Source organism: the organism of the source record quoted next, unplaced genomic scaffold (assembly GCF_019419815.1).
Source record: "Pyrus x bretschneideri cultivar Hongxiangsu unplaced genomic scaffold, Pyrus_bretschneideri_v1 Contig2, whole genome shotgun sequence".
Taxonomy (NCBI): Eukaryota; Viridiplantae; Streptophyta; class Magnoliopsida; order Rosales; family Rosaceae; genus Pyrus; species Pyrus x bretschneideri.
In genome coordinates, this window is record NW_025999501.1 from 12,580,273 (window position 1) to 12,596,129 (window position 15,857).

The following is a 15,857-nucleotide window of genomic DNA, read 5'->3' on the forward strand; positions in this document are numbered from 1 at the left end:
AATTTATAACAAGGTGTAGCGGCAAGTTTTACTCAAGAGCTCTTAGCAATTTGCATAAAGCTTGGTTTCACCACACAAGTGACCCAGATTTGGTAGAAGGGAATACCTCTAGGCTAGATTTACACGGTCTTATTATTGGCAATGACGAAGTGTTATGGGAAAAGTTGGTGATAACTTAGTTGGATCTTGGAAATGAAGGTTATAGGTTCTTGTAATCTCGTATTTTGTCCTCTTAGTGACCAAAGAATGCATGATCACTCATCCTTAGATTTAACATTAAAAGTGAAGAATAAGTAGATGTGCTATTGATATTTTAATCTCAACATTTGATATCAAATCTAAAGGTGAGTGACCACGACTTCTTATTCATCAAGTAATTAAGAGAATGTGACTCATCTCGTATAAACATAAAACAATATTTGTTTGGTACTATTCAGCTAAAGAAAGACGGAGACAAATAAAAGGCGAAAGGGATTTGCTATCAATTTTTGGCACGATTTGGCTGTAACTTGAAACCTCAAACGATATTTAATTTCTGAAAATTTATTATTTGGACTTTAATGTCAAAAAATAAATACACAAATTTTACTTTAATAATATGAAGTAGCAAACGGAGGACAACTTAAGCAATAACTTGGCAATTCTTTTTTATCTATGATTTAAAAAATTAGAACTGAACAACTTTGCAGATGGAAGACCTCTATCAACCATATAACTATGACAAATCCTTTCCTTGATGTGATCTACCACCCTTCTTCTCCTTTTTATTTTCCATACATTTATATTCTTTCCTTCAATTCCACCCTTTGGACTTTGCAAACAATATTAATTAAAAAGAGGAAAAAAAAATGGGAGCAGTACAATCAATGACAAGGGTGGAGATTCTTTTCTTTACCCTCTTGAGGGCATCACACACTGTTATTTAGCCACGGATACGTATCTGTGCATTTGTGCACCAGTAGATGGCGTATTGGTGTCCATATGGATTATAGCTCAGTGTAAAAAGATGATGTGATGCATGTCGGAAAAACACATGCAGCGATCTGCAATCCAAATTACCGTTGGAAGAGAGCCACCCAAACCACATGTAGTGCGGTAAGGATCAATAGAAACCTGGGCGGAGTACAGTGACCATGCATTAGGGGATGCATGGTGGACAAATTTTTTATTGTAACCGAAATACGGGTGATACATCACGTGTTTTTATGTAAGTGGTGATAAATTTTATTTTTTAAGTTGTTAACTTTTTAAGCATTGACAGTGAAAACATAGTGAATAACCTAAAAGACACTTATGGAATTAATGTGAATAGCCGTATTTTTTACTAGTAATTATAAACTTAGGGAGCACTTTTGCTCGCATTCCTTATCCGATCGTGAGCATCACTACCATATTAGTTGTCCCAGACAGGTTTAAGTTTTGAAATTTGTTGAGTACAGAGAATAAATTACACTCGTCCGACGGTACTTGACCGGGTGGTGATGCTCAAGCCATGCAGCATGAGGTTATAATACTTCATTCATACTTCTTTTTGGGTCAATAGTCTAAATACCTTACATCTCAAAAAGTATAATCTTTGACAAATGATTAGGTCGTTTAGTGTGCGAGTAAATTCGCAGCAATGATCTGGTGTTCTAGAAATCATCGGAACCTAATTTATTGGCTTGTTTCTATTAGTTATTTCTCTAAACAGCGACAAACAGCGACACGACATGACATTCACATGAAAATTACCGAGAAAAAACGAGACGACATTCATTCATGAAGATCTGGACTTTCCTTTGAAGCCGAGTGAACCATACAGTAGTTCACGCGTGTAACCCTATCTGTCGTTTAATGTACACAAAGGAAATTAACTTCACCACCAAGATGACGACTTTTGGTTTAGCCATCAACATATTCATGGTTCGAGATGGTTGTTAGCCACGTTAATATGACCTAGTCCAAATCAAATGGAATTTATAAGTTGTAAAGCAAAAATATTGGAAACGCACAGCATGGGTACATGATATTTCCATTTTCTTAATTTATTACAAGTGTCGAAAAGTCAAATTCATTGCATTTGTCATGTTATTTAGGTCCAACAAACCTTCTTGACTATGCAATATTTGCTTAATGGTTTGTCTAGTTTAGCTAAACAAGACAAATAAATAGAAGTAGAAATATATTTTTTTAATTTTTCGTTTACCTTGACCAAATTTGTTAATTAAGGTCTTTTTGGTAATCATATCCAACTCTAACCTTGCTGGCTTGTAGTTATATCACAAAGACAATAAGTTACAAGAACTTATATTAGTTAAAGTACTTCATTAATATATATAAAGGGATTTTAGCTAAAATGGTTTTTGAGATTGACATAATTAACTCATTCTTTTGGTCTTTGAGATTTGAAATTAATAGGAGTGACCTCTGAGTTTGTTCACATTAATCGCTTTGGTTGTTCCATGAAAATCTTTGTTAAATAAGGATCAAAATGATAAAAATACCCTAACAATAGGCCAAAATGATTTGACAAAATTGAGGATATTTTGTTATTTTATTCTTATTTAATGGGGATTTTTCATGAAAATACCAAAATGATTGATGATGAACAAACTCAGACACAAATTCTATCAATTTAAATTTCATAGATCAAAATAAGGAATTACGTCATTCTCATAATTATTTTGGCTAAAAAGCCATATATTAATTTTCAACTTGTTGAATGGAATAGGAATATATAATCAAGAAGCCACACAGAAAGTTCAATATGTACAACGTCGGTCATGCATCTATACGAATTAAATGTCAACAAACCCTAACACCACAAATGGAGAGAGAGAAGAAATTTCAAATTGCAGGCTTTCCACACCTTTGCATTTTAACTATAGGGGTCAAGAATAAAACACGTATCAAATAAAACAAGTCAATAAACAATAACAAAATCAAAACAAAAAAAAAAATAATAATAATAATAACCAAAAAACAAATAAGAAAAAATAGAAAATAGAACAAATGACAAATTGGGCTCCAACATAAAAAATTCAAAGAGGATCGTAGACGTACAGTTTCACCAACCTGCAGGAAGGTTGCAAACGCGTCCATGAATGTAGAGACGCCGCCTTATATTTCAACGTTCCCATCTCTATATATAGCTAGTCGTTGCCTTTTGTTGTTTCACAGTTCATAACCTCCTCCTCGTTATAAATCCACCCTTCTCCCTTCACTCTAATATCACAAATAAATCTCTCTCCTGAGTTTTTGTTTGTCCAACAAAACCCCACATTAGTTCTCAGATCCTCCACACATGGCGGTTTCCACCAAGTTTTTGGCTCTCTTCCTCTCCTTCCTATCCATCCATGTAGTTCTAGGTCAGTTGGTTATAACAATGTGTCTTCGATCGGCTATGGTTATATACAATGTTCTTTAACTACTTAATTAAATGGTTTGCAGTTATTAAACTTGTTTTGATCATTTTTTTTTTCAGGTGAGTTTATATGCGAGGATTTGCCGAACGATGTTTGTGCATTTTCGGTGTCGTCAGCCGGGAAAAGGTGCTTGTTAGAGACCATGTCCAAGAAAGATGGAAGCATAGAGTATCAGTGCAGGACATCAGAAGTTGTGGTGGAGGGAGTGGCTGATTACATAGAGACAGATCAGTGCGTGCAGGCTTGTGGGATTGATAGGAAGTCTGTTGGGATTTCGTCTGATGCCCTCCTTGAGCCTCAGTTCATGGCTAAGCTCTGCTCTGCTCCTTGTTACCAAAAGTGCCCCAACATTGCTGACCTTTACTTCAACTTGGCAGCTGGAGAGGGTAAGAATATTTTCACAAATCATTAATTAAGTTTTTTATTTTCGATTAATTATATTATTTAGTGGTTCCAAACTTCCAGGTGGTTAAGAATGATTGTTTTGTCACACCTAAAACATTCCTTCTCTTCTTTTTAGGACTAATATTAAAACAAAAGAAGAGTAAGATAGATCGAGAATTATTTAATTTATTGGTGTATGGGTTACACTAGTGCATTAATCGGTTTGATATGCATAGCTGTTTTAACAATTTTAATTTAAATATTTAAACACTGATATATCTCATACACTGATTTATTATAGAAAAACCCCATAATACTTTTAGGCGTGCTTAAAAATGTTGCCTAGGAATATGCTTCACTTTGGTCTGCTTTCGTTTTCTTTTTCTGTCATGTAGATGGCATTGCGATACCTTCCTTGTGATGGATTTCCTTCTAATTTAATCAACCCCTTTTACTATGGTACACTTTAATAAAATGGAGGCATGTGATTCAACGAAATATTCTTACATACAACTGGTATATGCAACATTTTTTTTTATAATTTGATTGTATCATATGTTGATCACGTGACCAAGTTTTACTACGATTGTATATTATACATCTTATTCTTCTTGTATGTAAGAACTGTACAATGCAACATAATCTAATATAGAACTTAATTATATGTTTTGAAAAATGCAGGTGTATTCTTGCCCGATCTCTGCGACAAGCAGCGTTCCAACCCTCACCGTGCCATGATCGCGCTTCTGAGCTCTGGCGAGGCCGCCCCTAGTCCTCACGGCTCCCAATTACCATCAGGGTTGAGTGCGGCATATCCCCCTTCTGAGGCATTTGAACCTGCATCTGCTCCTAGTCCTATGTAATCATGCTGTGTAGTTTCTGCAAATAATTTCTTTTGAATTATATAATATTAGTGTATATTAAGTGAGGAATAATTAAATTAGTTGGAAAAGAAGAGGGGGAAATTCGGTTCATTTTGTTTGTGGGTGGGATTTGTTGAGATATACAACCTTTATATCAAAAGTAATTGTATTACTTACTTTACAAATGTCAGATCAATACATACAATGCTTATACATTTCTTCTCCAAAATTCCAAATAATCTAATTTTGGGGTTTTCAATTGATTAAAATTTATTTCCTTGCTATGCTTTGCTTTGCTATAGTAACAATTTGGTATCGAACTTACCATTCATGACAAATGAACCAAAAGTAATTATAGCTCAAGTAATTAAAAACATTTATCAAGCACTGAGGTTCTGTGTTTGAATTGCCACTCTCACGCTGAGGCTTCTTTGGTTTTTTTTTTTTTTTTGTTTTTTTGGAAACTCACACTGCGGCTTCTATATAAAAAATAAAAATTAAAAGGCCAACAAATATAGTGCAAATTTTGGTCATGTGCTAACGTAATTGTAAACAAACCACAGTGAAGTTATTGATTTGCCATCCAGCATAGAAGTCCAATCCTGTCGAACTCTTTCGGAATTGGGCTACGATTTCTGGATAGTTTGGTCCGACTTAGATGGGCCTCTAAATACATTTTTACTTCCACGTTCATGTATTTTGTGGTACTGTAATTCAGTCACTTGTTACAACCCACATATACAAGTACCGCACAATTTCTTGAAACTTCAATGGCAGAAATACGATATTTGCAATATCAATACAAGAGAACCATCACGGAGTGATTTTGTGGTTAGGGATGAATTTCATGTTCATATTCTACACGACACGTCATGAATTCGATTCCTAGCGCTGGTGTATTACACGATGATGATATGGGAGATTGAAATACTTTTATGAGTCTTTTCGCTCCGCAAGAGTGGATTGCCAAGCTACTAGTTCCCGTTATAAGGAAAAAAAAAAAAATCAAGAGCTTGAAATTTCATGGAGCTAAACTAGAAACAATTAAGAACCTTTAAACCGGTGTCCTCCCTATATATAGTTCATAATAATCTCCTTTTACTTTTCACTTAACCCTCTCCATTCACAAACTAATCTCTTTTTGTTTGTCAATTAGCGACAATCTTAAACAAATTAACCACATGGATTTATTGATTTTTTTTTTCTTTTCCTTTTTCTTCTCTTCCTCTCTTCCCTGTTCATCCATGCATCTCTAGGTACACATATGTCATTACGTTTAATCATTAAACATGGTTAGTTCGAAATGAGAATTTTTATTAGCACGCCAAAATTCTCATTTTGCACTTCAAACTTTCTATAATTAGAAAGAAAAATATACTTGTGAGGAGTGTAGAATGTGTAGAAAAAGGTATGTTGGCTAAAAATATATATTTGTTATTGATACGTGAATGTGGAAAAATGGAAGAGAATGTTTTTTTTCTCATTATCCTTCTCTACAAGATTACAAGGATATATATACATGATACAAGTGTGTAGGTAGGACAAGGTAGCCATCCTAGTGTGTAGGACGACTTGACGGCTGTAGGACGGCTAGACGGCTGTAGGACGGCTAGTGTGTAATATTATATACAATTACACAAGGAATCCCACCATATTCCTTATTTGTCTAACACTCCCCCTCAAGTTGGAGAGTGGATGTCAAGAACTCCCAACTTGCGTAACAAACCCGAAAACTTTTCTTTCCCAAGAGGTTTGGTAAACAAGTCTGCCAACTGTTGTGCCGTACCCACATGCTTGGTCTCTATTATGCCATCTACAATCTTATCTCGTATAAAGTGACAATCCATCTCAATGTGACGAGTTCGTTCATGAAAATTAGGATTGGCAGCTATATGTAACGCTGCTTGATTATCACAAAATAAAATGGAAGGACCATCCAAAGGAATGTTCAAATCCTTCAACAAAAAACGAAGCCAAACTATCTTGCAACAAGCACCTGCCATGGCCCTATATTCCGCCTCTGCTGAAGAGAGCGAAATGGTTTTTTGTCGTTTCGTCCGCCAAGAAATCAAAGAACCGCCCAAGAATACACAATACCCAGTAGTCGAACGGCGAGTGATAGGGCAACCTGCCCAATCAGAATCACAAAACGCAGTTAACTTGGTCTGGTTGTCAGAACGAAATAATAAACCTTGACCTGGAGTAGCCTTCAAATAACGAACAATACGAAGCGCAGCATCCATATGAGATATCTTTGGCTCGTGCGTAAAACGGCTTAGAACATGCACAGAATAGGTGATATCCGGCCGAGTGATAGTGAGATATATTAACCGACCTACTAATCGTCGATACTTTTCAGGATCCTTGAGAAGTTCTCCTTTATCAGATAATTTTGTGTCATCCATAGGAAAAGCAATTGGTCGTGCTCCCAAAAAACTATAGTCCTTGAGAATCTCTAATGCATACTTGCGTTGAGAAATATAAATCCCTTGTTTGGAACGAGAAACCTCAATACCCAAAAAATATTTTAAATCACCAAGGTCTTTTATCCGAAAATGATCACGGAGAAAAGACTTCAGAGAATTAATGGCACTAGCATCATTGCCTGTAATCACAATATCATCCACATAAATGAGCAAAGCTGTGAAAGAAATACCAGACTTTTTAGTGAACAATGAATAGTCAGCTTTGGATTGTTGAAAACCGGCAGAAATGATGGCACTAGTGAATTTGGCAAACCATTGGCGAGAAGCCTGCTTAAGACCATAAAGTGACTTGTGAAGGCGACACACAAGATTCTCCCCCTGTCGCCGAAGACCAGGAGGAGGAGACATATAGATTTCTTCATGTAAGTCACCATGTAAGAAAGCATTATTAACATCAAGCTGATGAAGAGACCAAGACTGACTAGCAGCAAGAGCAAGAAGACAACGCACCGTAATCATCTTAGCAGTAGGAGAAAAAGTGTCATGATAATCAATACCTTCAGCCTGAGTGAAGCCTTTAGCAACCAAACGAGCTTTGTAGCGGTCAATAGAGCCGTCGGAATTGTGCTTGAGTTTGTACACCCACTTACAACCAATGGGAATTTTGCCAGGGGCAAGGAAGTTAAAGTCCAAGTACCATTAGCATGTAAAGCTTGAAGCTCCTCAGTCATAGCACGTTGCCAATTGGGGTCAGTGGCAGCCTCGGCAAAGGAGGAAGGCTCCACAGTCCGACTGACAGAGTTAATGTAAGAAAAATGCCTGGGAGAGTAACGGTGATAAGAGAGAAAATTACAAAGTGGATATCGCGTACCTTGTGTAGAACCGGGTTGCGAAGTCGAAGATGGGTGGGATGGCAGAATCACCTGCGAGCAAACGTAGTCTTTTAAATAGGATGGAGGTTTATGGGCACGGGAAGAGGTGCGGGGAAGGGGAGGATTGGTAGGTAGTGGGGGGGGGGGTAGGGATGTTCGTGGGTAAAGGGGCATGGGGAGGAACGGGTAATGGGGCAGCAAAGGAATCTGTGGGAGGCGTGGAAGGGGAGGAAGGTGGAGGAGGGTGAGGCGTCGGGGCAGGAAGGGGTGGGTTATATGTAAAGTCCAGAGGGGGTGGGATGGGTAGGGTAGGTGAAGAGGATGGGATAGGAGGGTGAGAAACGGCATAAGGGAAAGTAGTTTCGTGAAAGATGACGTCTCGACTAGTGAAAATGCGGTGATTGTCGAGATCGTAAAGGGTATAGGCCTTTTGTCCATGAGGATAACCGAGAAAAATGCAACGATGAGCCCGAGGGGAAAATTTGGTGGTGGGAGTGACAGAGGTGGCATATGCCAGACAACCAAAGACGCGGAAGTGGTCATAAGATGGGGTTTTCGAAAAGAGAACCTCAAATGGGGATTTATGATGGAGAAGACGGGTAGGGAGACGATTGATGAGATAAGTAGCGGTAAGAACACATTCCCCCCAAAACTTGATAGGAAGATGGGATTGAAAACGAAGGGCGCGAGCGGTTTCAAGAAGATGACGATGTTTTCTTTCAACAACGCCATTTTGTTGGGGGGTATAAACACAAGAAGTTTGTAAAAGCACCCCATGATCAGAGAAAAAACTACGAAGAGATAAAAATTCACCACCATTGTTAGTACGAATGCATTGGATGGTAGTGCGGAATTGGGTAGTGACATAAGCAAAAAAATCCTTAATTAATTGTTGAGTGTCGGATTTATGTTTCATGAGGAAGACCCACGTAAAGCGAGAAAAATCATCCACAATGGTTAAGAAATAATGAGCACCAGAAAGAGAAGATTGACGATTCGGGCCCCAAATATCACAATGAATTAAAGCAAAAGGGAAAGTTGATGAAATTGAACTCAAAAGAAAAGGTTGACGAGTTTGTTTTGCCAACGGACAAACATCACAAATATGACTAGAATCAAAAGTACAATTAAGAGAGCTAGATGCTAAAGCTTGCAAACGAGTGGAGGAGGGGTGACCAAGACGCCTATGCCAGAGGGAGGAGGGGATGGTAATGATGTCGCAGAGAGGTTGATGGGTGGGGAGAGAAGAGGTAAGGGCCACAAGGTAATACAGATCGCCACGTCGCTTACCCACACCAATCATCGCCTTCGAAACCAAGTCCTGCAAAACACACCAAGAAGGAAAGAAGGTTATGGAACACGATAATCCATCTGTAAGTTTACCAACCGATAAAAGGTCCACTCGGAAATTAGGGACACATAAAACATCCTTCAAAGTAACTGATGAATTTAAAGGAAGAGTGCCGGTAAAAGTATTGGGAGCGGTAGCACCACTAGGCAAAGAAACAGGCGGCAAATGTGAAGGAGAACGATTAACCAAACATGAGGCCGAAGAAGTAATATGATCCGTAGCACCACTGTCAAGAATCCATTGACCATGACGAGAGGTGACAGGTAACAAACCTTGGGCAAAATCAGTAGTGAGCACGGCATTGGCCTGAGGAGGGGTGGTGGTGTCACGTAGAGCAGCTAGAACACGGGAGTGCTGCTCGGCAGAGAGGTCAGGCATGGTAAGCTGCAAGTCATGCAAAGTGGGCTGGGCCCCATGCACTTGGTGGGTCGCTGGAGTAGAAGAAGATGCGGGGGCCTGGGTGCCTTGCACGTGATGGGCTTGGGTGAAATTATGGGGCCGGGAAGCAGAAAACCGTGGCTGCTGGGGAGGACTGGAAGGTGCATGGTTGCGGGAAGAACTGGAAACAGTGGCACGGCGCGGTGGTCGCCACGGTTGGCCATGGAAGGGATGGCCAACGGGATAGCCATGAAGTTTATAGCAGGTGTCTCGGGTATGATAATCAAAATTGCAGTAGGTGCAGTGGAGGGGAGGACGAGCAGAGGAGGGACGGGACGGGCCACGAACAGCCATGGCAGCAGGTTGATCGACAGAGCGGAGGACGCCCAGGGAGCGTTGTTTTTCAGCTTGAGACACCGAGGAACAGGCCTGACGAACAGTGGGAAGGGGATTCATTAAAAGAATCTGGTCACGAACAGCAGCAAAGGATTCGTTGAGGCCCATTAAAAATTGCATGAGTTGTTGACGGTCATGCTTGGCGTTGCAAGAGCACGTGCAGCCATCATTATAAGAAGTAAGCTCATCTCAGAGAGCTTTCAGGCGAGTAAAATAGGCGGAGATAGAAGAAGAACCTTGAGAAATTGTAGCAAGTTCCCGGTTGAGTTGGAAGATGCGGGGAGCATTACTCTGAGAGAAGTGTTCGTGAAGATCATCCCATACAGCTTGGACAGAGGTGGAAAAAAGCACAGATTCTTGAAGGTCAGGTTCCAAGGAATGCAGAAGCCAAGAGAGAATCATGTCATTGCAACGACGCCAAGCCGCGTGAGCATCAGGGTCGTCGGAGGAAGAAGGTTCTTGGATATCGCCAGTGATGAAACCAAGTTTATTCTTGGCACTCAAGGAAAGCTGCATGCCACGGGCCCAGGATGTGTAGTTATCACCATTCAACTTCTTGGATACAAGGACAAGATTTGGGTGGTCGGAATGATGAAGGGAAAAAACACCATCGGAAGAAGAAGAGTCAGCCATGGGAACGGCAAAGAAAGCTGCCGAAAAAAAAAAATTAGGGCTGGGGTTATAAACCTGCTCTGTATACCATGTAGAAAAAGGTATGTAGGCTAAAAAATATATTTGTTATTGATACGTGAATGTGGAAAAATGGAAGAGAATGCTTTTTTTCTCATTATCCTTCTCTACAAGATTACAAGGATATATATACATGATACAAGTGTGTAGGTAGGACAAGGTAGCCGTCCTAGTGTGTAGGACGGCTAGACGGCTGTAGGACGGCTAGTGTGTAATATTATATACAATTACACAAGGACTCCTACCATATTCCTTATTTGTCTAACAGAATGAGATTTTTAAAGTGTTTATAATAGTTCCTTTCGAAATTAATTAAACTTAAGAACATTGCGCGTTGTGTTTAGAATCTTGGTTTTAATTTCTAGGTGAGATTATTTGTGAGTATTTTCCAAACAAGATTTGCGCATTTTTGGTAAACAGTGCTTGTTGGAGACGATGGTGAAGAAAGGCAGAAAGGTTGGACACGAATGCAAGACGTCGGGAGTGGTGGTAGAGAAGATGGCGGAGTACATAGAGACAGATGAGTGCATCAAGGCATGCGGTATTGATAGGAAGGCAATTGGAATTTCCTCTGATACCCTCTTCGACCCTCGAGTTCTCAAAATGCTTTGTTCAACAGCGTGTTATCACAGGTGCCCTAACATTATTGAGCTTTACTTCAACATGGCTGTTGGAGAAGTTACGTAATCAAGATCTCGCAAAATCTACGCGCAGAAGATTGACGATTTTTCTTAATCTTAGAGCTTTAGTGATTATCTAACGTGGTATTAGAGTGTTCTAACTTGATGTACTAACTTTTTTTTTTTGGTAAAAAAATGTACTTACATTCTTTGTCAACTGTTTTAATTAAAAATGCAGGAGTATTCTTGCCTTATCGATGCGAAAAACAACGTTCCAATCCTCACCGTGCCATGGAAGAAATTTCGAGTTATGGCGATGCTTCTGCACATGGCCCTCGTCCTGTTTGGCAAGAATATTCATGAAGAAAGCTTCATCCTGCATTTTCCCCTCGTCCCTTATAGCCATGCATGTTGCATGGTGCTCCTCTGGAATGTTAGTAGCAAGGAATTTTTGAGGAGATTTGTGACATTAATGAAGCGTAATCCCTAGTACTAGACCACCAAATTTCTGTTTCAAATAGTATGCATGTACCAGAGCCTTATCGTTTAAGAGTAGATGATGCCAGAAAACACACACATTTAAACAAGTAATGTAATTTGATTCACTTTTACTCATCACCTCTATTGGATAGGTGAATACACGTCCCACATATAGAAATCGACCATGCAATGTGATCAAGGCTATCATAACAAGATGCTAACTCATTTCAAAGTCAACTTGGACAACAAGGGCACAACTTAATCACATGCTGGAGAAATTATTAATACGTGTGAAGTCAAATTGTAATAGTCAGTTAGGACAATATTAAATTGTAAGCAGTCACGTCCATAGTTGTTATCATGTTATACGTAAGGTAAAGTGAAGATTCAGTAAAAAAGCTTACAAGGAATGCATTTTTTCTTAAGATATTATTAACAGCTGTTAGTTTAAAAGATCTAAACTAAAGATTATCCTTAATAACTTTTTTATGATTCAGATCATTTAGGCCTAAGCCTGCTTCTCAATAAGGGAATACAGCCCAGAGAGATCCAAGTGATGTAGTTGCTTTTTTTTTTTTTTTTTTTCCCTTTTCAAACAAGGATATTCCAGTGTAATTCTAAGAGATAATTAGGTATCATAATTAACATAAATATTAAATTTTGTTATCATCAATGTAAATCGAACATGAGACTTTTTATATACTAATAAATAAGAGTATGGCTAGATAATTTTACTTGTTAAAAAAAAAAAAAAACACGAAAAGAGACCAGAGCTAACGGGATTAAGTAAACAAAAGGTTGTCAAGTCATTCGGCGAATAAATAAGGACACTATTTGAAATATTATGATTAAATAATTTATTGTGATTTTAGCCAAACAATGATGACCAACTTTTACAATACATCTGTGACTAATTTTATTACAAAGTTATTGATTTGTAACCAAAAAAATGAAATCGACCACGACATTATAATTTAAAGAATACAAAAAACGAAACAATATTTTGAGTTCTTCCAAACAACTTCTAACATTTGGGCAGATCAAGTGGCGGAGGAGGCAAAGTAGATTCTGGCGTCGGTCCATTTTCAACCTCAAAAGCCATGCCTAGCCCCCACGGCACATGAACGTCCAAATGACAGTGCATGTACCAGATACCTGAGATAATAGTTTACAACAAATAATCAGAATTAGTTATTAATAATATAATTAAAATACAAGACATTTAACTGCTGTGGTGCTTAGGAAAACTAACCTGGATTATTTGCTTGAAACCTGATCACAGCCCATCCTCCGACCGGCACACCAATTGTGTTACGTATTTGTGGATTAATGAAGTTAAATTTTTTGGGGTCATTAATTGGGTTGTAATTACCAAACCCTTGTGCCAACACGTGGAAATTGAAGCCGTGGAGATGCATCGGATGGTTCTCGATCGCCAAGAACGCTGTGTTTTGAAGCACGACCTCCACCGTTGAATTGAATTTCAACGTCTTGACCTTGGTTGATTTTAGGGCGTATATCAGCGATAGGTCAAAGCTAACGTTCGTGTCCGTGTAGTCAAACTTGACTGGAGGCTCGTCAGGAAAATCTCTGGTGTAAACCCCGCTCACGTTGTTAAACTGTGCTTCCATCATGGATGTATTACTTGGAAGCACGAATGACTCGTTGTTCATGCTAGCGGACAATCGGTTAAAGAGCGGGCCCTGACATGTGGCATTTTCCGGACACACCTCCAAGTTGACGCTAATTGTCACAAACATGCGCTCGTCCACCTTGAGTGGGACTGGGACCCACTGGGGCCCACCGGCGAGGCCAGTGAGATTGGTGAAGAACTTGTGGGCCAACGGTGTGTTGCGAGGGTTAGGCATTGAGGGCATAATGGGGGTTGATGACCTAGAGCCCTTGTAGACGATGATGCCTCTGGTGGTTGTGTTATCAAAGTTAATGTTTGCGCTAGCATACGGAGTGGCGGCCATGAAATAGGATCCGATAGGTTGATTGAATTTGATGAGAACGTCAGTGGTCTGGCCTGGTCCAGTAACCACCACGTCGGTGACATAAGGAGTGGTATAGGTGGCGTCAATAGCGACAACTGTCATGTTGTGATTGGCTATCTTGAAGAAGAGTTGGTTATTGAGTGCAACATTGATTAGGCGTAGAAGGTAGGTCTTTCCTCTCACCACACTGAGCTGATATGTCTCTGATAAATTGATGTTAAATTATTAATATTCATCATGAAAAAGTAGTGTATAAAAATAAATAAATTGACGTGCATGCATGCATGGTTACATACGATTTTGAGAGCAATCGTATAGATCGCCAGGAAGTCCATTTATGGTGTAAGCATTTGAACCGTTAGGAGCAATTCCGGTAGCTAGGGCTTCTTCCTCAATGTCAACAACATTACCATTGTACCACTCTCCTGCAATTCCATCAACCAGTTTATAATTAGTCATAAAAATCACCGTTTAAGTGCGTTTCATGATTAATGTAAACTAAGTTGAATTGTATAGTTTGATTGTTAATTACCTAATAATATGGGAACTTCTTTGGCGGGCTTGGGGAAAGGGAAGGATCGACCGACTTTCGGGTGGATTATGAGTGCTCCGTGGACGGTTGCGCGGAGCCACGAAACGTGGGCATGCCACCAAAGGGTACCTTCTTGTCCGGTGATATTAAATTTGTATGTAAAGCTTTGTCCAGGACGTATAGGGCATTGAGTTACATATGCAGGTCCATCAGCCCATGCACTCAGAAGCTGAAAGATTCCATGCCTGCATTAAGAAAGAAACTTTACAACATGAACAAAACATAACCCAACGTTCCCCTGGGGGATTGTTAATCAAGAAAAAAAATGACTAAGAAAATATGGGTATGCATTTTGTTCCAAGTAAAGTGATTTAGATACATAAAACTCACACTCTGTAACACATGTGGGTCCTAAATAATTTGGATGGGTCATTTTTATTGAAGGGTGCGTTAGTAACTGTGTTCAAATAGAATTCTTGTTTTGTTCTAGAATATGTTGAGGGGTAAATGATTTTGGATATGTAAACTAATATTTACCAGTGAATAGTAATGTTGTAGGGTGATTGGTTTAAAACGTGGACAATGAGTGTGTCTCCATCTCGTGCATATATTGTTGGTCCTGGATAGCTTCCATTTACTACAGTAATTGATTGATTCCGGCATAGTCGGTTAACTGTCATGTTGTTTACCTGAAACAATAGAAATAAAAAGAAAATTATGACTACTAATATTCAAAGGAAACATTCAAATAATTAGTGAGGAAATATGCATGACAAAACAAGGATCCCAAAGGGCTTGTTTGAATATTGTTTCTAAAAGCCGCTTCTATGACCCAAAAATATTTTGAATTTTTCTGTCAAATTGAATCAGAAGTAATTTTGGATGTCAGAATGCTCTTTAGCCATTATGGGAACAGACTTACATTAAAAGAATGCTCAACAATTGCACCAGAGGCTACTGAAGAAGCCAATAAAGCTACAGCACAAACTAGCACAAATGCTAAGCGTGCCATGGGGAAGAAATTAAAGAACTAGCTGAAGGGGAAATGAGAAGTTTGAGAATCGTATACTGTTATGAAGGTATTGTATTACTCTTGTGATGTCTTAGAGATCGATATATGTTGTTCATATATAGGCATTTGGAAAGAAGCTGCGAATCCATTATTTCCACATTTAGGTAATAAATTTTTATCATTTTGTTAATTAAGGACTTTGAAAAGTAGAACAAAATGACTGGTATTGTATATCCAGCTAACAGTTTGATTAAGTTGGCGATTCATCGGAGAATGCTAGCATAAAGATATAGAAACAGAAGTCAGAAACTTGGTTCTTGAAGCAAACAAACCATATTGAATGAGATCCTTTTGACCGTGGCCAATCTACGTACTTTACAGGCTGACGAACTAGAAGAACACTTTTAGATTTGGATTTGAATTCTCAATGTAAACATAGTAAGACTTCT

At 38.9% G+C, this 15,857-nt stretch overlaps 2 protein-coding genes across 2 annotated transcripts; one reads left to right on the forward strand and one right to left on the reverse strand.

Annotated features, from left to right (window-relative positions):
* The first annotated feature begins 3,148 nt into the window (after positions 1-3,148).
* On the forward strand, positions 3,149-4,869 carry LOC103949427. The gene is made up of 3 exons (XM_009360540.3): positions 3,149-3,350; positions 3,467-3,793; positions 4,473-4,869. The coding sequence occupies exons 1-3, from the start codon at positions 3,287-3,289 to the stop codon at positions 4,652-4,654; spliced, it is 573 nt and encodes a 190-aa protein (XP_009358815.2). The 5' UTR covers positions 3,149-3,286; the 3' UTR covers positions 4,655-4,869.
* A 7,838-nt stretch (positions 4,870-12,707) lies between these two features.
* LOC103949426 (laccase-7-like) lies at positions 12,708-15,507 on the reverse strand. The gene is made up of 6 exons (XM_009360539.2): positions 15,319-15,507; positions 14,934-15,085; positions 14,397-14,641; positions 14,161-14,289; positions 13,120-14,067; positions 12,708-13,022 (listed from the first exon to the last, which is right to left on the reverse strand). Exons 1-6 carry the CDS (start codon positions 15,406-15,408, stop codon positions 12,892-12,894), a joined length of 1,695 nt encoding a protein of 564 aa, XP_009358814.1. The 5' UTR covers positions 15,409-15,507; the 3' UTR covers positions 12,708-12,891.
* Positions 15,508-15,857: the final 350 nt, after the last annotated feature.

What these genes read in the sequence shown, in the direction of transcription:
- LOC103949426 (XM_009360539.2), bottom strand. Translation starts at nt 15,408, where the DNA reads ATGGCACGCTTAGCATTTGTGCTAGTTTGTGCTGTAGCTTTATTGGCT. An exon ending in TTGTTGAGCATTCTTTTAAT is followed by an intron (nt 15,086 to 15,318) that starts GTAAGTCTGTTC and finishes CTATTGTTTCAG; the next exon opens with GTAAACAACATGACAGTTAA. An exon ending in GTTTCAAGCAAATAATCCAG is followed by an intron (nt 13,023 to 13,119) that starts GTTAGTTTTCCT and finishes CTATTATCTCAG; the next exon opens with GTATCTGGTACATGCACTGT.
- LOC103949427 (XM_009360540.3), top strand. Translation starts at nt 3,287, where the DNA reads ATGGCGGTTTCCACCAAGTTTTTGGCTCTCTTCCTCTCCTTCCTATCC. An exon ending in ATCCATCCATGTAGTTCTAG is followed by an intron (nt 3,351 to 3,466) that starts GTCAGTTGGTTA and finishes TTTTTTTTTCAG; the next exon opens with GTGAGTTTATATGCGAGGAT. An exon ending in CAACTTGGCAGCTGGAGAGG is followed by an intron (nt 3,794 to 4,472) that starts GTAAGAATATTT and finishes TGAAAAATGCAG; the next exon opens with GTGTATTCTTGCCCGATCTC.